The sequence below is a fragment of the Hemiscyllium ocellatum genome, chromosome 23, assembly GCF_020745735.1.
Source record: "Hemiscyllium ocellatum isolate sHemOce1 chromosome 23, sHemOce1.pat.X.cur, whole genome shotgun sequence".
Lineage (NCBI taxonomy): Eukaryota > Metazoa > Chordata > Chondrichthyes > Orectolobiformes > Hemiscylliidae > Hemiscyllium > Hemiscyllium ocellatum.
Window position 1 is genome coordinate 26,892,758 of NC_083423.1, and position 22,881 is coordinate 26,915,638.

Below are 22,881 nucleotides of genomic sequence, written 5' to 3' on the forward strand. Positions count from 1 at the left end.
CATGATCACATCATTAATCCTACATCCCAAAAGGTCTCTTGGCATCTCACTGAGAATTAAAGTAAATTTATATGCCTCTGCCAGTCATCTTACCTCATCAAAAATCCTGATACAGATTCCCCTGGTTCTCATACTGCCAAGTAAATAGAGGAGGCTAGGAGCTGTAATATTCCTTAGCTAAATCCATCAATATGCTTTTAGCTAAATCTGATGCATCAGGAAAAGTTAAGGTTCTAATAACCAAAAAAGCTGTCAGGAGAATTACTCATTGCTTTATGTCTGTCCCAACATCTTTTGCCTGCAAATATTAACATTCTTTCCACAACCTAGGCCCAGTTTTTGAAACCTGGATCGAACAAAGCAAATTTCCCAGACAGAAACATGTAGCTTACTGCAACTCAAAGAAGACTGTTGTGAACAAATCTCTTCAGGGGCATATTTTTTTTCTCACCGCCACTGAAATAAATCCAGGAAGGCTGGTATTCAATCAAAAAGTTACCCTTCATTTACACGTGCATAACACCAACCCTGCTAGCTCAGAGTTGGTTCCTGGGGTGAACAGAACCCCTGATACACCTGTTTACATTGGTCACCTAAGACTCTCTGATTGGACCAGATTAACAGTCCCAATCAGCGAACTCATATTCTATGAGGTCCACCTGGCTGATCCCATTCAAATAATGACAAAAATGGCAAGTATATTGTGATTCAATGAGTGAGTAAACTGATGTAAAATGTACTTCCATCCATATATTAGAACAGTTACAAGTTGCATTTTGCACACCTTCAGTTTACAACTGTCTCACCTGTAATGGTCATGTGAAATCTGAAGCACTAATCCTATTCTTGGCATTCTTATTTCATTTAATCATACCTGGTCCTCTTTCTGAACCATAGCTTGGTTTCAGTTTATAAGGTACTTTGTTACAAAGGGTCAGAAGCAGAAAACCAGGCAATTTGGTCCAACATGTCTTTAGTAGCATCAATGCTCCATATGATGTCCTTTCCATTACTCTTCAATAGATTATATTGAAAAATCTTACTAATACTTTCTCCCTTGTGTACTGACTAGCATACCTGTAAATTGCTCAGTTAGGCCCATTGCTTTTCCAAGTGAAAGATTTTCTGTGTGCTGTTCATTAGGTCCCTTCTAACTTGTGACTGAAGTAAAAGTTAATGATTTAAGAGGGTAATTCAATGTGCCATTCCTCATCAGTAGATGATAGTGTGAGAGACAACTGCCCCTATTGTCTTTCACTAGTTCATTGCTAAAACGGGCTATTGGGAAGTGATCTGTAGAAATGGGCTGTGGTGAGTTTTCATTTTTACAGAGTTTAATTGAAATGGTGTGTGCTACATGATGTGGCTGCATTTTTGAGCTTCGCTTATGCCGGTTATTCAGAAAGACATAGAAGGTATATAGTTTTCCAAAGGAATTGTGATTAATTGCAACGCTAGGTATTCTTGAAACATATCAAGTCGTCTTCCTTATAAGCCCTGCACTCCTCCAACCTGATGTATCAAACCAAAACTAAAACAACAATCCAGGATACGATTTTTGGATGAATCACAAAACTCTGAAATAATTTCAAAATAATTTTCTTGTTATAAACAACTTGGAATTATTGATATAAAGTTCCATGCGTGGCAAATTGTACTTTAAACACTTAGATCAAAATGTGGTCCATGCAGTGTGTTCAGCACATAACTGTGGGAAGATATTTTGATGGGTGAACAATAAATTGGGATCTGTTGTTTGTAATATATTGTAAAAATATAATGCATTGTGCTTTATCTTCTAAAATGAATTTAAAATATTTACAAAGGCATTTTTGAATAAATCTATAATAAAACATGCTCAAGAATCTACTTTTTGGCTGGTAACAAGACTGAAACTATATTGTTATTGATCATGTTACAAACAAAACCAAAATGTTTGGCTTCATAATATTACAGAGATATCTAGTAAAGGTGGAAAAGGGAACAAATAATTAAAGAAAGAACAACTTGAACTGTGCAGGTTGGTCTGCTATAACACCCCTATTGTTAATGCGAATTTGCTATAACACAATTGATGAATTAGGGAAACTTGCTGTAGCACAAACTTTTAAAGCGTGTATTGGTTACAATGCAATTCTGGCCCCTTTGGTTTAAATGGTGCTGCTGTTATGTGATTTTCTTTTAACATGCGATAGCACATGAACAGAACTACAGCGTTATAGCAGAACTGACTGTTTCATTATTACAGTCAGTAGCCTCAAAGTATTTTAAAGCCAATGAAATGCTGTTGCAGTGTAATCAATGTTGTAGTGTAGGAAATGTAACAACTAATTTGCACACAGCAAACCCCCATAAAGAGCTATGAAGTAATGACCAAATAAAAAGATATTTATTTTTTGCTTCATGGATAAATCATGGCTGCCTTCATCAAGAGGAGGTTCCCTTGAGAGACCCCTCTTGAAGAAGGCAAAGCTGTATAACAAAATTCATCATCACTTGCAATGTGCCAACTCAGCCTCCAGCCAATTGAGGAAAAGTGTATTTGAACATCAGGACCTTAAAAATAAAACTAAGACAATGATTTATCAGACAATTATAATACTTGCCTTCCTATAACCATCAATGGTATCTTTGAAAGATCCCCCAAATCACTGCAAATAAAGTGATCCAATAAGGTTACTCTCTCCTAAGCCAATATATACCTGGCATTGAGATGTCAATACACAGCATGAACATCGACTTCACCAGTTTTCTCATCCCTCCTCTCCCCATCTCATCCCAGATCCAACCCTCCAACTCCATGCCCGTTTGAACTGTCCTGCCTCTTGATCTTCTATCCCACCTATTTGATCCGCCCTCCACTCCAACCTATCGCCATCATCCTCCACAAAGACGAGCTACACCCTCCTATTTATCCCTCAGCCCCAGACACCCCCCCCACCCAAATTCCTGATGAAGGGTTTATGCCCAAAATGTGGATTCACCTGCTTCTAGGATGCTGCTTGACCTGCTGTGTTTTTCCAGTGTCACACTTTTCGACTCTGATCTCTCGCATCTGCAGTCCTCACTTTCTCCTAGTCAATCAATCTCCTAGACTTTGCTGGCTAAGTCATTACATTCATGTGCTTGATGCCAGATGCACAAAGCAGCTGCCATAACAGGAACCCACTAGGAAAACAGCAGAAATACTTCAGGGATATCCTTGATGCATCACAGAAAAGATTCAATTTCCCTGCTGACCTGTTTGAATCCTTGACTTGTGACCAACCAAAATGGAGAAAGTTTATTTGGGAAAGTACTGAACACACAAACATTTTTAAAGTGGTAATGTTAGAGAGAGTGCACAAACTTTCAACATCTTATCTGCCCAATGCTTCTAGCATCACCTATAGCAATGTGGTGATTCTTAACTGACCTCTGGACCATTAGTGGTGAGCAATAAATGCTGGCCTAGCTCACGACCATGAATGAATAAGAAATACTTTTTTTGCAGTATTACGGAGGGTATGAAAAACGTGATTTCACTCTGATTTTCAGTGCTGTCTGTAATATATTGGTTTGCATCAAAAGTTACTGTTCTCTTTGTTTAATCTCAATTTCCTTCCAAAACTGTAAATCTGGCATCTCAAGGACAGCAGCAAACAAAGGTAACAGAAAGCAAAGGTGAATAAAACAAATAATAGAACACCATTAATGACTCTTTAGTTACTGAAGCAGTCCATGTTCAATTGCAAGAAGACCTGGACAATATCTGGGATGAGAAGTGGCAAGTAACATTCAAATCACACAAATGCCGGGCAGTTACCACATCTCCAATAAGAGATAATCTAATCAGCATCCATTGACATTGAATAGCTTTACTGTTACTGAACTCCCCCAATCAAAAACCTAGCGGATTACTATTGACCAGAAGCTCACCTGGACTTGCCATATAAATACAGTCACTACAAGAACAGGTCAGACACTAGGAAAACTGCAACGAGTAAACTACCTCCTGACTGCCAAAACCTGTCACCATCTAAAAGGCACAGGTAAGGAGTGTGATGGGATATCCCCTACTTGCCTGGAAGTATGCATCTCTAATAACAATCAAGAAGCTTAATGCCATCCAAAAGAAAACAGGTCAGCTTGATTGGCACCACATCCATTCCTCCACCACCAACACCTCAGTAACAGCAGTTGCACTATGTAAAAGATACACAACAGAAATTTGCCAAAGATTCTTAGACAGCATCTTCCAAAAGCATAACTTCTTCCATCTAGAAGGACAAGGACAGAAGATACATGGGTGCACCACTACCTGCAAGGTCTCCCCAAGCCATTCATTATCCTGACTTGGAAATATATCCCTATACATTCACTGTCACTGGGTCAAAATCCTGGAATTCCCTCTGCAAAGGTATTGCGCATCTACCTGCAGCACATAGATTGTAGTAGTTCAAGAGGCAGCTCACCACCACCTTCTCAAAGGCAGCAAAGGCAATAAATACTGCCAGTCAGTGATACCCATGTCCTAACATAAGAAATGGGAACAAGTATAAACCATACAGCTTCTTGAGTATATTCCACTCTTTGATATGATGATACCTGATCTATCTTATCTCCACCATCCAAGCTATTCCCATTACCCTTGATTTCTGGAGCAACCAAAAGTATTTCCATCTCAGTCTTACGTATGCTCAACTATTGACTAACCATAAAACCTCAGGATAGAGGTTTCTGAAGGTTCACAAACCCTTCAGTAAAAAAGGGTTCAATAAAACGTTTCCACCTTACTTCAATCCTAAATGATCAACCCCTTATCCTGAGACTGGCCACTTGTGTTATAATCTAGTCAGTGGAAATGACCCCTCAGTTTTTACAATGTCAAGAGCCTTTAGAACTGTGCATATTTAAATAAGATCACTTCTCATTTTTCTAAACTTCAAAGAGCATGAGCTCGATTTGCTAAGCCTTTCATCATAAGATAAACCACTCATCCCAGAGACAAACCCAGTGAATCACCACTGAACTGCCTCTAATTCAAACGTATCTTCTTTGAATATGGAGACCAAAAGTGCTTACAGTAGTCCAGGATTGGTCTCACCAAAGCCCCAGACAATTGTCATAAGACTTCATTATCCTTGTACTCTGGCCCCCTTTCCAATAAAGGCCAGCATCCCAAGTGCTTTCCTAATTGTTTGCTGGACCTACTAGATAACCAAGGACAAAGGAAATAGAATTAGACAATGGTTGACAAATGTTGAATCATCAAACTGCTGAGATCTCAGAAGAAAATAAAATCATGATGTTACTCAACCAATTCCATTCCAGCAAATTTCAAGCTCTGCCCACATACCAATGTGCAGTTCCTTGATGTATAATTATATCAAATCCACACTAAGGTAACAGAAAACAAAGGTGAATAAAACAAATAATAGAACACCATTAATGACTCTTTAGTTACTGAAGCAGTCCATGTTCAATTGCAAGAAGACCTGGACAATATCTGGGATGAGAAGTGGCAAGTAACATTCAAATCACACAAATGCCGGGCAGTTACCACATCTCCAATAAGAGATAATCTAATCAGCATCCATTGACATTGAATAGCTTTACTGTTACTGAACTCCCCCAATCAAAAACCTAGCGGATTACTATTGACCAGAAGCTCATCTGGACTTGCCATATAAATACAGTCACTACAAGAACAGGTCAGACACTAGGAAAACTGCAACGAGTAAACCACCTCCTGACTGCCAAAACCTGTCACCATCTAAAAGGCACAGGTAAGGAGTGTGATGGGATATCCCCTACTTGCCTGGAAGTATGCATCTCTAATAACAATCAAGAAGCTTAATGCCATCCAAAAGAAAACAGGTCAGCTTGATTGGCACCACATCCATTCCTCCACCACCAACACCTCAGTAACAGCAGTTGCACTATGTAAAAGATACACAACAGAAATTTGCCAAAGATTCTTAGACAGCATCTTCCAAAAGCATAACTTCTTCCATCTAGAAGGACAAGGACAGAAGATACATGGGTGCACCACTACCTGCAAGGTCTCCCCAAGCCATTCATTATCCTGACTTGGAAATATATCCCTATACATTCACTGTCACTGGGTCAAAATCCTGGAATTCCCTCTGCAAAGGTATTGCGCATCTACCTGCAGCACATACATTGTAGTAGTTCAAGAGGCAGCTCACCACCACCTTCTCAAAGGCAACAAAGGCAATAAATACTGCCAGTCAGTGATACCCATGTCCTGTGAGTAAAGAATTATTCAAGACACATTATCTTTGCTCGTCATTGTTAGAAACTTCAGTGTAGTGATTTAGTATTATAACCTATTTTGTTTACCCAAACATCAGGCCTCAGACATAATATAAGGTGAGTCACTAGCTTAAATCTTTAAAACCTTACCTCAAGTGTTGGAGCCCTCCATTTCTGTTTTCAGCAGCAGGAAGAGTGGGAGCTTGGATCAGAGGCCTGCCAGGCAAGGTGAGTCACTAACTTAAGTCTTTACATCTGACATCGGAGAGCAGAGGTTTCTGGGAAAGGAGGGACTTCTTTTCCCCCTCAGCAATATAAGTGAGTGTTTCCTAAACCTGAGACCTTTTAGGGCCTCCCACCCATCCACCTTCTCTCACCTTAAACACCGGGGGCACATTAGGTAAGATTTTTTACTTTCTGATAAGGGGGCTGGCAGGGATGGCAGTGCAGGGAGAGGAATATTCCTCCTGCATGATGTTTAAGGTGAGGAACACCATTAGTGTCCATCCAAGTAGATCTTCAGGAAGCACCCAACTCTTGATCCTCCAAGACGGCATTAGGGAACTAGAGCAGGAGTTAGGTGAACCTCGGATCATTCGTGAGGCAGAGTCTGTGATAGATAAGAATTACAGGCAAGTAGTTACTCCTAGGCATGAAGAAAGCTGGGTAACTGTTTGAAGGGATTAAAACAATCAGTGCAGGATCCCCTGTGGTCATTCCCCTGAAAAACAAGTAAACCATTTTGGATTCTGTTGGGGGTGGGAGGACTTACCAGGGGCTTGCATTGGGGTGCAGGTCTCTGGCATGGAGTCTGTCCCTGTTGCACAGAAGTGAAGGGGGAAAGGAGGAGAGTGTTAGTCATTGGGGACTCAATAATCAGAGGCTCAGATAGAAGGTTTGTTGGAAACGAAAGACACTCGAGGTTGGTGTGTTGCCTCCCAGATGCCAGGGTCCATGATGTCGCTGATCGTGTCTTTGGGGTCCTGAAGGGAAAGGGTCACCAGCCCCAAGTCATGGTCCACATAATTGCCAATGACATAGGTAGGAAGAGGGAAAGGAATAAATGGCAGGATTTCAGGGAGCGAGGTTGGAAGCTGGAAGCTAGAACAAACAGCGAGATGTGGAAGAAGGAGCGATATCAGCTGAACACGTAGCTGAAGGGAGGGTGCAGGAGGGAGGGTTTCAGGTATATGAATAATTGGAGCTCATTATGGGGAAGGTGGGACCTCAATAAACAGGACGGTCTTCACTTGAAGCATAGGGGTACTAATATCCTGGATGGGAAATTTGCTAGAGCTATTCAGGTGGGTTTAAACTCGCTCAGCAAGGGGATAGAAACCTGTGGTGCAGTTCCAATGTGCAGGAGGATGTGAGTAGGGAGGACATGGACAGGAATTCACGGTCACATGACTGTGCTGGCAAACAGCCTTGTCTACATAAATGCCAGGAATATCCGGAATAAGGTACGTGAGCTTGCAGCATGTATAGGTACCTGGGACTTCAATGTTGTGGCCATTTCGGAGACATGGTTAGAGCAGAGTCAGAAATGGATATTCTAGGTTCAGGGTTTAGATCTTTCATTAAGATCAGGGAAGTTGGTAAAAGAGGGGGAGGTGTGGCTTTGTTAGTCAAGGACAGTATAATGGTGGCTGAAAAAACTTTTGATGAGGACTTGTCTACTGAGGTGGTGTGGGCTGAGGTTAGAAACAGCAGAGGAGAGGTCACACTGCTATGAGTTTTTTTATAGGCCTCCGCAAAGTTACAGGGATATGCAGGAGATGATTGGCAAAACTATTCTGGGTAAGAGTGAAAGGAACAGAATGGTCATTATGGGGGACTTTAACTTCCCCAACATTGACTGGAAATGCTATAACTTAGTACATCGATGGATCAGTTTTTGTCCAATTTGTGCAGGAGGGTTTCCTGACACTTTATGTCGAAGGGCCAACAAGAGGGGAGGCCACACTGGATCTAGTACTTGGTAATGAACCAGACCAGGTGTTTGACTTAGTGGTAGGTAAGCACTTTGGAGAGAGTGACTATAATTCAGTTATCGAGGGGAAAATGAGGTCTGCAGATGCTGGAGATCAGAGCTGAAAATGTGTTGCTGGAAAAGTTCCTGAAGAAGGGCTTAAGTCCGAAACGTCGAATCTCCTGTTCCTTGGATGCTGCCTGACCTGCTGCGCTTTTCCAGCAACACATTTTCAGCTATAATTCAGTTATGTTTAGTTTAACAATGGAAAGGGATAGGTACATGTCACAGGGCAAGTGTTATAGATGGGGAAATGGCAATCATAATGCGCTTAGGCAAGACTTAGGAGGCATAGAATGGGGTAGCAAAATACAGGGGATGGGGACAATTGAAATGTGGAGTTGGTTTAAGGAACAGATATTGTGTGTCGTTAATAGGTATGTCCCTGTCAGGCAGGGAGGGAGTGATAAGGTAAGGGAACCGTGGTTTACTAAAGAAATTGTATCTCTGTTAAGCGGAAGAGGGAGGCCTATATGACATTGAGACGAGATGGTTCAGATCAGGTGATGGAGACTTACAGATTAGCTAGGAAGAATTTAAAGAGAGAGTTAAGAAGAGCAAGGAGGGGACATGAGCAGTCTTTAGCAGGTAGAATAAATGTGAACCTTAAAGCTTTCTATAGGTATGTAAGGAATAAAAGGATGACTAGGGTAGGAATGGGGCCAGTCAAAGCAGAAGTGGGAAGTTGTGTGTGGACCCTGTGGAGATCAGAGAGGTGCTAAACAAATATTTCTTATCTGTTTTCACTCAGGAGATGGAGAATATTGTAGAGGAGAAGACTGAGATATGGGCTATTAGACTAGAAAGGATTAGGTTAATAAGGTGGAAGTGTAAAGATGGCCCAGATAATTATAGACCAGTGAGCCTTATGTCTGCTGTAGGAAGAGTTTTGGAAAGGATTATAAGAGTTAAGATTTATAATCATTTACCAAGCAACAATTTGATTGGAGATAGTCGACATGGTTTCCTCAAGGGCAGATCATGTCTCACAAACCTCATCAAGCTTTTTGAGAAGATGACCAAGTATATGGATGAGGGTAGGCAGTTGACGTGATGTACATGGACTTCAGCAACCTTTGATAAGGTTCCACATTGTAGGCTTTTAGAAAAAATGCAGAGGCATGCGGTTGAGGATGATTTAGCAGTTTGCATTAGAAACTGGCTTTCTGTAAGAAGGCAGTGAGTGGTGGTTGATGGAAAATATTCAGCCTGGAGTCCAGTTACTAATGGTGTGCCATAAGGATCTGTTTTGAGACTGCTGTTATTTATCATTTTTATAAATGACTTGGAGGCAGGCATAGGTGGATGGGTTAGTAAGTTTGCAGGTGACACTAAAGTCAGTGGAATGGTGGACAGTGTGCAAGAATGTTGCAGGTTGCAGGGGGACTTGGATAAAATTGCAGAATTGGGCTGAGAGGTGGCAAATGGAGTTCAATGCAGATAAATATGAAGTGATTCACTTTGGTAAGAATAACAGGAAGGCAGAATACTGGGTAAATGGAAAGATTCTTGATCATGTGGATGTGCAAAAGGATCTTGGCATCCATGTACATAGATCCCTGAAAGTTGCCACCCAGGTTGCTAGTGCTGTTAAGAAGGCATACAGTGTGTTAGGTTTTATTGGTAGAGGGTTTGCGGTCCGGAGCCAATGATGTCATGCTGCAACTGTTCAAAATGCTAGTGCAGCCTCACTTGGAATATTGTGTACAGTTCTGATCACCCTATTACAGGAAGGATATGGAAGCATTGGAAAAGATGCAGAAGAGATTTACCAGGATGTTGCCTGGTATGGAGGGAAGGTCTTACGAGGAAAGGCTGAGGGATTTGGGTCTTTTCTCATTGAAGAGAAGAAGGCTAAGAGGGGATTTGATAGAGACATACAAGATGATCAGAGAATTAGATAGGGTGGACAGTGAAAGTCTTTTTTCCTCGGATGATGATGTTATCTTGTACGAGGGGATATAACTGCAAACTGAGTGGTGATAGATTTAAGATAGGTGTCAGAGGCAGGTTCTTTGCTCAGAGAGTAGTAAGGGCATGGAATGCCCTGCCTGCCAATGTAGTTAACTCAGCCACATTAGGGAGATTTAAACAATCCTGGGATAAGCACATGGATGATGATGGAATAGGATAGGGCCTTGGGCTCAGATTAGTTCATAGGTGAGCACAACATCGAGGGCTGAAAGGCCTGTTCTACGCTGTATTGTTCTATGTTATGTGTTCTATAACTCTAAGGCATGCACAAATGTATTGAGAAATATCTACATATTGTCAGAACCTCAATTCATGGAGTGTCAAACCTGGGCCAAGGACATTTTGAGTATCATATCTTCAGATATGAGGCTAAAGCAAGAGATTATACAATACTATCCATGTTGTTTGTGTAAACCTTTGCTGTTCAGTAATGTAATAGAAGATACAAGCTTCCTAATGTCTGATGGGGTCGTATAGTTTTTGCTAGTAAATATATTTCAGTAATCAATTTCTATATCATGAGATGAGAGTGACAGCCCTTAACATTGAGGCTACCTTTGACTAAGTGTAACATCAAAGAACCCTAGGGGTAATTTTCTGCTGGTTGGAGTCATATCTAGCACATGGGAAGTTAGTTGCAATTTGTCGGAGGCCAGTTATCTCAGTTCCAGGACATTGCTTCAGGGTTGCTCAAGGTAGTATCATAGGTCCAACTATCATTACCTGCTTATCAATGACCTTCCCTACATCAAAAAGTCAGAAATTGGGATATTCACAAATGATTGCACAATGTTCAGCATAATTTATGACTCTTCAAAAATAGTAAAACGTGATTGTTATGCAAACTTGGGATGACATGTGGCAAGTAACATTCATGCCACAATGTGCCAAGCACTGACTATCTCCAACAGGAAAGAATCTAAACATTGCTGTTTAACATTCAATAGTATTACTATCGCTAAATCACTCATGTCATGTGAGTTACCATTGACTAGAAACTGAACTGGACTAAATAAACTTACACCAAATGGACTATAGTGGTTCAAGAAGGTAACTCAACACCACTTTCATCAGGACACTTAGTGATTGTCAATGAGTGCTTGTCCAGCCAGTGAGGCCCCCATCCCTGAAAGAAGAAGAATTTTGTTGTCAAAGCTTTTAATTACATGAAAGTTATATTTTATTCCTGGAGCAATGTTTTCATTTGTTTGATTTATTTTTGTTCTGCTTTTGCAGGATTTTGAAAGGAAGACAAAAGCATTGAGAGAAGGTTGTATTGAGCTAAGTCGAGAGATTACACATAGAAAACGTGAAATCAAAACAACAAAAGAAGAGTTGGAAAGCAAAATAGAAGAAGTGAAAAATATGCAACAAGAACTGGAAAAGAAGCAAGAGAATGAAGAACACCTCAAAGTAAGAAAGCACAAGGCTACTCTTTGAATAAATGCATATTTAGAATCATAGAGGTTTTACAGCACGAAGGAGGCCTTTTAACCCATCATAGAGTCATAGAGATATACCGCATGGAATCAGACCCTTCGATTCAACTCATCCACGCTGCCTAGATATCCTTACTTAATCTTGTCCCATTTGCCAGCATTTGGCCCATATCCCTCTAATCTCTTCCTATTCATATATCTAACCAGATGCCTTTTAAATGCTGTAATTGTACCAGCCTCCACCACTTCCTCTGGCAGCTCATTCCATACATGCACCACCCTCTGCATGAAAAAAGTTGCTCCTTAGGTCCCTTTTATATCTTTTCCCTCTCACCCTGAACCTATGCCCTCTAGTTCTAGAATCCATCACCTTTTCTGTTTATCCTATCCATGCCCCTCATGATTTTATAAACCTCTATAAGGTCACCCCTCAGTCTCCAACCCTCCAAAGTCACATCCACACTAGTCATCAAACATCCACTTGTTCTAATCCCATTTTCCAACATTTGACCTTCTATGTTATAACATCTCAAGTATTCATCAAAATAGTTTTTAAATATCTTGAGGGATCTTGCCTCTAGCACCTTTTTAGGCAAAAGTTTCAGATACCCACAACCCTCTGGGTGAAAAACATTTTTGTCAAATCCCCTCTAAACCTCTTGCTCCTTATATTGAAACTGTGCCTCTGGTTACTGTCCGCTCTGCTCAGGGGAAGGTAAGAGATGGTCCAGGAGGGAGGGGTTCAGATTTGAAGGACATTGGGACTGGTTCTGGAGAAGGTGGGACTATTACAAAAGGGACAGTCTACATCTGAACCAGACAGGAACCAATGTCCTTGGGGGAGTTTTTGCTACTGCTTTTGGGGAGATTTTAAACTAATGTGTCAGGGGACTGGGAACCAGAAGAGAAAACAAGTAGGCAGCGAGGTGGAGACTGGAGACTGTAAGAATTATGAAGATAGCATTAATAAAGGGAAGAATAGGCAGAGAGCAGGTGAACGCAAAAGATCTGGTGGCCTGAAATGCATCTACTTTAATGCAAGGAGTATAGTGTGTAAGGCAGATGAACTTAGGGCTTGGATTGGTTTCTGGGAGTATAACATTATTGCCATCACAGAGACTTAGTTGAAGGAAGGGCATGATGTTTGGCAATTAAATGTTTCAGGATATAGATGCTTCAGATAGGACTGGAAGGGAAGTAAAAGAGGGGGTAGAGTTGCATTGCTGGTCAGGGACGATATCACGGCTGTGCTAAAGAAGGACACTATGGCGGTCTTGGGTAGTGAGGCATTATGGGTGGAGCTGAGAAATAAGAAGGGTGCAGTTACATTGTTGGGGCTGTATTACAGACCTCCCAACAGTGAGCGTGAGATAGAAGAACAAATAGGTAAACAGATTATGAATAGATGTAGAGGCAATAGGGTAGTGGTGATAGGAGATTTTAATTTTCTCAACATTGACTGGGATACACTTAGCGTCAGAGGTCTGGATGGAGTAGAATTTGTATGAAGCGTCCAGGAGAGTTTTCTAGAGCAGTATGTCAATAGTTCGACAAGAGAAGGGGCCATATTGGACCTGGTACTGGGGAACAAGCCAGGACAAGTGGTAGAAATTGCGGTGGGGGATTTCTTTGGGAACAGTGACCACAATTCTGTAAGTTTTAGAATACTAGTAGATAAACAAGAGTGTGGTCCTAATGGAAGAGTACTAAACTGGGCCATGGCCAATTATATCAAAATTAGGCAGGAGCTGGGAAATGTGGATTAGTACAGCTATTTGAAGGGAAGTCCACATTTAAGATGTGGGAGGCTTTCAAAGATAGGTTAATGGTAGTGCAAGCTAGGCATGTCCCGTTGAAGGCAAAGGATCGGAAGGGCAAGATTCGTGAACCATAGATGACAGGAGAAATTGTTTGACTAGCCAAGAGGAAAAGGGAAGCGTACATAAAGTCTAGGCAGCTAAGAACAGAATGGGCCCTGGAGGAATATCGGAAGAGTAAGACAAGACTTTAACAAGGAATCAACTGGGCTAAAAGGGATCATGAAATAGCTTTAGCAAGCAGAATTAAGGAAAATAGCAAAGTATTTTATTCTTATATAAGAAGCAAGCGGGTAACTAGAAAAAGGATTGGTCCACTAAGAGATAATGAAGGAAGGCTATGTGCCAAACCTGAGAGAATGGGTGAGATACTGAATGATTATTTTGCATCAGTGTTCACTGAGGAGAGGAACGTGATGAATCTTGAGATTAGAGACAGAAGTTTGATTAGTCTGGATCACGTTGGCATAAGTAGGGAAGATGTGTTGGGTATGCTAGAGGTTATTAAGGTGGACAAATCCCCAGGACCGGATAGGATCTATCCCAGGTTGCTGGGGGAGGCAAGAGAGAAAATAGCTGGGACCCTGACAGATATCTTTGTGGCATCCTTAAATACAGGTGAAGTGCCGGAGGACTGGAAGGTTGCTCATGTTGTCCCCCTGTACAAGAAGGGTAGTAGGGTAACTACAGACCAGTGAGCCTGATATTGGTGATGGGGAATTTGCTGGAGAGGGTACTGAGAGATAAGGTCTATTTATATTTAGAAAAGAATGAGCTTATCAGTGATAGGCAACATGGTTTTGTGCGGGGGAAATCGTGCCTTACCAACTTAATAGAGTTCTTCGAGGAAGTGACCAAATTGTTAGATGAAGGACAGGCTGTTGATGTCATATACATGGACTTTAGTAAGGCGTTTGATAAGGTTCCCATTGTAGACTAATGGAGAAAGTGAAGTCACATGGTGTGCAGTGTGTTCTAGCTAGATGGAACTGATGGAGCAACAGGAGACAGAGTTGAAGTGAGTTGAAGTGAGTTTCTTGTAATGAAGAAAGGTGACCAGTGGTGTTCCACAGGGGTCAGTATTGGGGCCACTGTTATTTGTAATATACATAAATGATCTAGAAGAGGACACTGTTGGTATGATCAGCAAATTTGCAGATGACACAAAGATTGGTGGAGTAGCAGAAAGCATAAGGGAATTCAGAGAATAATGTCAGAGAATGCAGAAGGACTGAAGAGTTGGGTGGAAAAGTGGTAGATGGCTTTCAATCCAGACAAATGTGAGGTGATGCATTTAGGTAAGTCTAATTCTAGAGCGAGTTATACAAAGAATGGAAGACGCTTGGGAAAAGTCGATGGGCAGAGAGATCTGGGAGTTCAGGTCCATTGTACCCTGAAGTTTGCTGCACAGGTGGATAGAGTGGTCAAGAAGGCGTTTAGTGTGCTTGCCTTCATTTGATGGGATATTAAGTATAAGAGCTGGCAAGTCATGTTAAAATTGTACGAGACATTGGTTCGGCCGTATTTAGAATACTGTGTACAGTTCTGGGTCACCACATTACCAAAGGGATGTGACCAATTTGGAGAGGATGCAGAGAAGGTTTACGAGGATGTTGCCTGGTATGGAAGGTGCTAGCTATGAAGAGAGGTTGAGTAGGTCAGATTTATTTTCACCAGAAAAAAGGAGATTGAGAGGGGGGACCCGATAGAGGTCTACAAAATCCTGAAGGGTATAGACAGGGTGGATAGAGACAAGCTTTTTCCCAGGGTGAAGGATTCTATAATGAGAGGTCATGCTTTCAAGGTGAAAGGTAGAAAGTTTAAGGGGGATACATGCGGCAAGTATTTCACACAGAGAGTGGTGGGCGTTTGGAATGCATTGCCAGCAGAGGCGGTAGAGGCAGGCACAGTCGATTCATTTAAGATGCATCTGGACAGATGCATGAGTAGGTGGGGAGCAGAGGGATACAGATGCTTAGGAATTTACCGACAGGTTTAAATAGTACATTTGGATCGGCTCAGGCTTGGAGGGCCGAAGGGCCTATTCCTGGGCTGTAAATCTTCTTTGTTCTTTTTTCTTTATCTACCCTCTCTATGCCCTTTAAAACTTTGTATACCTCAATCAGATACTCTCTCAGTTTTCTCTACTCTTAGGAAAACAACCCAGCTTATGTGGTATTATTGGATCAGCTGTATTGCACTTCAGAATCATTACAATCATTTGTCTTTTACATGTGTACTTTTGTATATAAATACCACCACATCAAACCTCTGGGCTAATGATCAGCATTTCCGATATGTTTATTTGTTACATGTAACAAAATATCCTTCGCACACAGGCAAAGTTAGCAAATAGTTTTGAATTTAAGAAGCTCTCATGAAGCTTGCTTCTACAAAATATTCAAACAGTCAAAGAGGTGATGGCCAAGTCGTATTATGGGACTAAATTGTGCTGGAAAAGCACAGCAGGTCAGGCAGCATCCGAGGAGCAGGAAAATCGATGTTTCGGGCAAAATTCCTTCAGGAATGAGGCAGGGATCCTCTGGGATGGAGAGACAATGGGAGGGGGATGGGACTGGGGAAAAGGTAGCCAAGAATACAATACGTGGATGGAGGTGATAGATCAGAGAGGAGGGTGGAGCGGATAGGGGGGAAGGAAGATTGGCAGGTAGAACAGACCATGAGGATGTGCTCAGCTGGCAGGTTGGAACTCGGGTAAGGCGGAGGGAGGGGAAATTAGGAAACAGGTGAAGTCCACATTGATGCCCTGGGGTTGAAATGTTCCAAGGTGGAAGTTCCAACCTGCCAGCTGAGCATATCCTCATGACCTGTCCTACCTGCCAATCTTCCTTCCCACTTATCCACTCCACCTTCCTCTCTGACCTATCTGACCTGGTGAAGGGCGTTTGCCCGAAACATTGATTTTCCTGGTCTTTGGATGCTGCCTGACCTGCTGTGCTTTTCCAGCAACACTCTAATCTAGACTCTGATCTCCAGCATCTGCAGTCCTCACTTTCGCCTAGTGGTATTATCTCTAGACTATTAATCTAGAAATTCAGCTAATGTTCTGAGCACCTGAGTTCAAATCCTGCCATGGCAGATGGTAGAATTTGAACACAATTTAAAAATAAATATCTGGAATTAAGAATCTACTAATGACCACAGAACTATTGTTGATTGTCAGAAAGATCCCTTCTGGCTCACTAATGTCCTTCAGGGAAGGAAATCTGCTGTCCTCGCCTGGTCTGGCCTACATGTATCTCCAGACACACAGCAATGTGGTTGACTCTCATTTTCCCTCTGAAATGGCCTAGCAAACCATTCAGTTCAAGGGCGAGGGACAAGTAATAAATACTGGCTATCCAGCAATGCCCAAGTCCCACAGGTGAATTTAAAAATAATGAACAACTTAATATCAAACAAGCACTCAACAAGGGGAAACAAATGATTTTCAAAGTTTAAATCACATATGAAGTATTTTATGATAAGTAACAACTTCTGTTTATTTTTCCTATCCGTAGCTTGATCTGGTCCAATTGCACACTGTTCCTGTTCAACTGGCCAAAGATATACAGAAGTTGAATCGCAAAAGAAAGTAGGTTTAATAAATTGTGAGCTAATAGTTACAATTTACATTTAAGTGATAATAAACAACACTGCATGAAGGTAGCAAAGGATGTGGAGGGATATAGACCAAGGGCAGGCAGAAGGGATTAGTTTAATGTGGTGGCATTTTGGCACAACATTGTGGGCTGGGTAGTCCGTTCCTGTGCTGTACGGTTCTATGTTCTATGATGTAATTATATTTCTTTGACTACAGGCATTTCTCTGAACTTTGCTCATTCTCAGGAAACTGTTTTGAAAGCTTCCAGGAACTTTTTAAATGTTGCAGCCAGCATGTATTGATAACATTTTGAAACATCTTATCTGCGCAAAGGAAATGATTTGCAATTTTAACTCCAGATGTTAGTTACAAAATATAGACAGAAATTGCAGCAACATAGAATTTATCATAACAAGTGCTTCCCTTCAGGATAACCTACTCACTACCAGTTCCTGACCTCACTACAGCCTTAGTTCAATTATAGTTAAAAAAACTGAATTCCAAAGGTGAGAGTGACTGCTCTTGACATCAAGACAGCACTTGACTGAGTGCATTATCGAGGAACCCTAGCAAAACTGGAGTCAGTGGGAATCAGAGGGAAAACTGCGCAGGTTGGAATTGTGCCTGACTCAAAAGTTATAGTTGTTCGAAGCCAATTGTCTCAATCCTAAGGTATGATTCCAGGAGTTCCTTAGACTAGTGTCCTAGTTATAATCATTCAGCTACTTCACAAAGATTTTTCCTTCATCATAAGATCAGAAGTGGGAATGTTTGCTGATGATTTCACAATGTTCAGCATTATTCAAAGGACATAAGAAATAGGAGCAGGAGTAAGCCATTCATCTCTCAAGGCAAAAGTGAGGACTGCTGGAAATCAGAGTCTAGATTAGAGTGGTGCTGGAAAGACACAGCAGGTCAGGCAGCATATGAGGAGCAGGAAAATTGACATTTTGGGCAAAAGCCCTTCCTGATGGCTTTTACTGAAATGCCAATGTTCCTGCTCCTCGGATGCTGCCTGACCTGCTGTGCTTTTCCAGCACCATTCTAATCTAGACATTCATCTCTCAAGCCAGCTCCTCCATTCAATGAGATCATGACTGACCTTCTAATTCAGCACCATGCATTACCAGGGAAAGCCAAGGCACAGTTTACTTTCCTCCCACTGGAAGTTGACAAAAACTCTGATTGCTGTTTCTACTGTTACTACAATTCAATACAGTCAAGAAGTAAACAAAATTGGCCATACTTATTTAGATTCCCTCAAATTAAAATCAGTGGCAATGGCAAGTGCTTTTGTGTAGTTCATCTTATTTGACACAATGAACCTTTTCATTATCCTCCTCTTCCACCTCTTACCTTGTTCGTGAATGAAAGCTTGCAAAGTACCATATCAAAATATTTATGTATTATCTGATAATTTATTAAGATACAAAAATTTAACATTATTCTTTGCATTTATGGTGAAAATGTCAAAATGTTGCAGTTTCTGTTTGTTAAAATGTATTGCTCTTTTCCAAACTCAGCAATCTGGAGAAGACAAAAGCTGAAATAGATGCACAATACAACGAACTTCTTGGTTCAGTACAACAAATAGAAAATAAATGCAGAATGGTCGAAGATGAGAAATTGGAGGTAATGAAGGAGTTGGATGAAAAAAGGGCTTTACTGGACAGTAAAGAGCAAGAACACAACCAGCTAGTTAAGACTGTTGAGTTGGGCAGAGAAAATGAATCTACGTTAATGGGACAAAGGTTTGTAATGAACACTAAATATTTTCCAACCTATCATAATAATGACATTGTATTTGCAAAAGAAGTTTAATATCACTCAGAGGACGGGTCTCACCTATTTTTTTCTGGGAAACACTTCTGATCTGCAGGTAGATAGGATAGTGAAGAAGGCATTTGGTATGTTTTCTTTTATTTTTCAGAGCATTGAGTACAGTAGTACCCCCGTACCCGCGGGGGATATGTTCCACGACCTACTGTCGAAACCCGAAACCATGGATGGAAGCAAACTCATTCATTTCAAAGCAAAATGTACCTACCCGGCAGCCTCCTAGTCCCTGGTTCCAGAAGGTTCCCTAGAATATGATTGGCCCATAGTAAACCGCAGATAACTGAAACCATGGCAAACAATTTTGCGGATACGGGGGTCGCCAGGTATAGGAGGTCATGTTGCGGCTGGACAGGACATTCATCAGGCTACCTTTGGAATGTTGTGTCCAGTTCTAGTCTCCCTCCTATCACAAGGATGTTGAAAGGCTTCAGAAAAGATGTACAAGGATGTTGCCATGGTTGGAGGACTTGAGCTATATGAGAGGCTGAATAGACTGGGGCTATTTTCCATGGAGGTTGAGAGGTGGCCTTATAGAGATTTATAAAATCTTGAGGGGTATAGATAGGGTAAATAGGCAAGGTCTTTTCCCTGGGCTGGGGAAGTCCAGAACTAGAGGGTATAGGTTTAGGGTGAGAGGGGAAAAGTTTAAAAGGGAGCTATGGAGGCAACTTTTTCTCACAGAGGGTGGTGTGTGTATGGTAAGAGCTGCCAGAAGAAGCGATGGAGACTGATACAATCACAACAGTTAAAAGGTATCTGGTTGGATATATGAATAGGAAGGGTTTAGAGGAATATGGGCCATGTTCTGGCAATTGGGACTAGATAAGTTAGGGTATCTGGTTAACATGGACAAGTTAGACGAAAGGGTGTGTTGCTGTGCTGTCCATCTGTTTGACTCTCTATGACTCTATGTTGCAGTTGGGGGAAACTCCTCAACATTTTTTTAAGTCTTAAAATCTCATTTTTTTAACCATTCCTTTTATTCATGATTCACGTTTCTCCCACTTTATCGAACATCGCTGAAGCAATCTTTCTATAATATAAAGATGCTCATTGTTTTAATTTGTCACTTAAAAACAGACCTTTCCTGTGACCTTTGTATGGAAGGAGTTTCTGCTTGTCACAAACATAACCAGGGATATTGAGGGGGTGGGGGCTTCCAAACGAGTCTGTCACTTACTTGGCTTATACACCCAATGATATCAGACATATGATCTGCTTCATTCATGCATGTAACTTCAAAGAAAACAGTAAGGAGCTTCTCTAAAGAAAGTTGTGTCTGCAACTGAAGGTGGGAGAGTTGATGCTTACGCCTGTATTTGTTAACCTGTTAGCCTGTAAACAATACGTGTGTCCATTTCAATTGTTTTTCACATGGCACCCTTACAAAGAGCACTACACAATATGGAACTGAACTGATGCTGAGATTATCCTAGAACATATGAAGAACAAAAGTAGTTGGAAACTTCCCACCTGGTAAATCAAACTTACTCCATATTGTTGATGCCTGGAGTATCCTGAATTGTTGCCCAGAAAATTATATTTCACGATTCATCTTTCATTCTTAACCTGAGTATAACATGCTTTTTACATAATTGAGATGTCACTTCATAACTAATCAAGTATAGTTCCATAAGACAGGAGATGCAAGCATGTACTGAAAAGTTATGATTTGGAAGAACTGAAATCTGATCTGCAATAGCTATTGTCATTAAGGCTTTTTGATTCAAGTATTTGTTACATCATTCTTTCACTTCATGAAAGCTGCAGGTGAGATTTTACAGGATCAATGCATTGAATTTTTGAACATATTTTTCACATAATAGAAATTTTTTTGAAATAACATTCAGAAGTTTGGAATTTAAAATCTATTCACATGACCATTATATTTTAAAGTATCAACTGGAATTTCTAAGCATTTAGAGATGGACTTTCATGGAGTCAGGCAGACTCCATGAAGCATTGCAAATAGCAGCAGGCATCAGATTCCAGGATTCTCAACGTCATTCTTAGCACCCACAATGTTCACCAGTGCTATTTAACAGTGCAGACTGGTTTAGGTCATGATCTCGATTCCACACTCCCGACCTGACCAGCTGTAAAGCAAGGATAGCCATGTCCTGGTCCTCAACAACTGGAGTTGAGCCATGGTTAAAGGAGTCATGGTTCATGATGCCCCAGAGACACAGTGAACAATATTTTGGATGAGGAAACTTTTTGAAAAGCAAGTTTGAAAGGTCTTATCCACATCTGTACTTTTTAAATTCACACATGTGAAGTGGGCATTGCTGGCTGGGCAAGTATATATTGCCCTATTCCTTGCCTAGAGGGCAATAAGAGTCAACCACATTGGGTCTGGAGTCACATGTATGCCAGACCAGGTAAAGATGGAAGTTTCCTTCCCTAAAGGACATTACTGAACCAGATAGGTTTTTCCTGACAATTGACAATGGTCATCAATAGACTCCTAATTCCAAATTTTTATTGAAATCAAATTCCACCATTTGCTGTGTCGGCATTTGAACCCTGGTCCCCAGAACATTAACTGAATTTCTTAACTAATAGTCTAGCAATGATACCACTAGGCTATTGCCTCCCCATAATATTCAGCGAGGTCTCTTCATTCACCCATATAGCCCCTCAAATCCTCCATGCCCGGCTATGGCATTACCATACACAATCACCCACTAAACCCTCTGTAGTGACAAAAAGATATGATAAAAGTTCAAGCGGAAAGGGGTCTGTGTGAAGAGGTATATTTTGGCATGTATAATATGAGCACCATGGGTGGATTGGGCATGAGGAGTGTGCATGATGTGGGAAATAAAGAGCCTTACTGCTTTTTATTACAACTAGCACAAAGTCCCAGAACACTGGATGGTGTTTTAAGCAACTTGGTTCCACACCCACAATTCCCCCCTTCCCCAACCTTGTCTCTGCAGGCACTTCTATGCCTGACTCAGGAAATTTTCTGATTCTGCCATGAAGATGGCAAACCAGCTCTTATACTTGCATTTGAGTCTAAGACTTAATCCTATAAACGTATACCTTGTTAAAGAATTTACTTCTCTGGAAGATTAATTCTTCTTATTGGAGTTTGATCACAACATCAACAAATATATTCAGTAACTCGTTTACGCAATGTTAACAGAGCTTCCCTGGATTTGCATCTACGTTACATCCAAACTGAAAAGAAAATACTGTCTGATACAGTGGTGGTGAAACAAAGAGAGAAGGATCGAGAGCTGCGAAAGACAAAGAAAAAGGAAAAACAGCTGAAGTCATCAATGGATGCACTGGCATATGCTGAATTTAGCTATGAAAAAATTAAAGCACAGGTATCTTTCATTTAGTTCACCACAATCTGCAACTACCTTCAAGGTAAAAGAATTTAATTCATCCTGTCATTCCAGAGTATCACTTTTGATACTGAACACAGTGTTCACCATCACAGTACAAACCATTGTCTTTGAGTCACAGATTCTCGCAACTTATGACTGACTATATTTTGTTATGAAGATGTGGGCGTATCTTTAAGACAGTGAAGGGCTCACATGAATTCTTTTTCAATTTTTAGGAACATAGTAACAGGAGCAGGCCATTCAGCTCATTTAACCAGTCCCATCATTCAGTATAACCATGGCTGATCAAACACTTCAGTGCTTTTTACCCACCTAGCTCCATTTCCCTGTTCGTCACTGGAAATCAGAAATCTGTCAATATGTGCCTGAAACATTATCAAATTCTGAGCTTCCACAGTCCTCTGGGTTAGAGAACTCCAAAGGTTCACAATTCTCTGCGTAAAAAAAAATCTTGTCATCTTAGATTGAAGTGGCATTCCCCCTTGTATTTAAATTGTGACCTCAGGTTCTAGGCTTCCCAATGTGGGGAAACATCTTCCTTGCATTTGCCATGACT

At 41.1% G+C, this 22,881-nt stretch overlaps 1 protein-coding gene across 1 annotated transcript in view; it reads left to right on the forward strand.

Moving 5' to 3' along the window:
- ccdc146 (coiled-coil domain containing 146) overlaps positions 1-22,881 on the forward strand; it is a 145,680-nt gene that overhangs the window by 67,054 nt on the left and 55,745 nt on the right. Inside the window, exons 5-8 of the mRNA XM_060842552.1 lie at positions 11,501-11,677; positions 17,042-17,115; positions 18,648-18,875; positions 22,115-22,301. Of these exons, the coding sequence (XP_060698535.1) occupies positions 11,501-11,677; positions 17,042-17,115; positions 18,648-18,875; positions 22,115-22,301 (666 nt within the window). The remainder of the gene's footprint in view (positions 1-11,500; positions 11,678-17,041; positions 17,116-18,647; positions 18,876-22,114; positions 22,302-22,881) is intronic.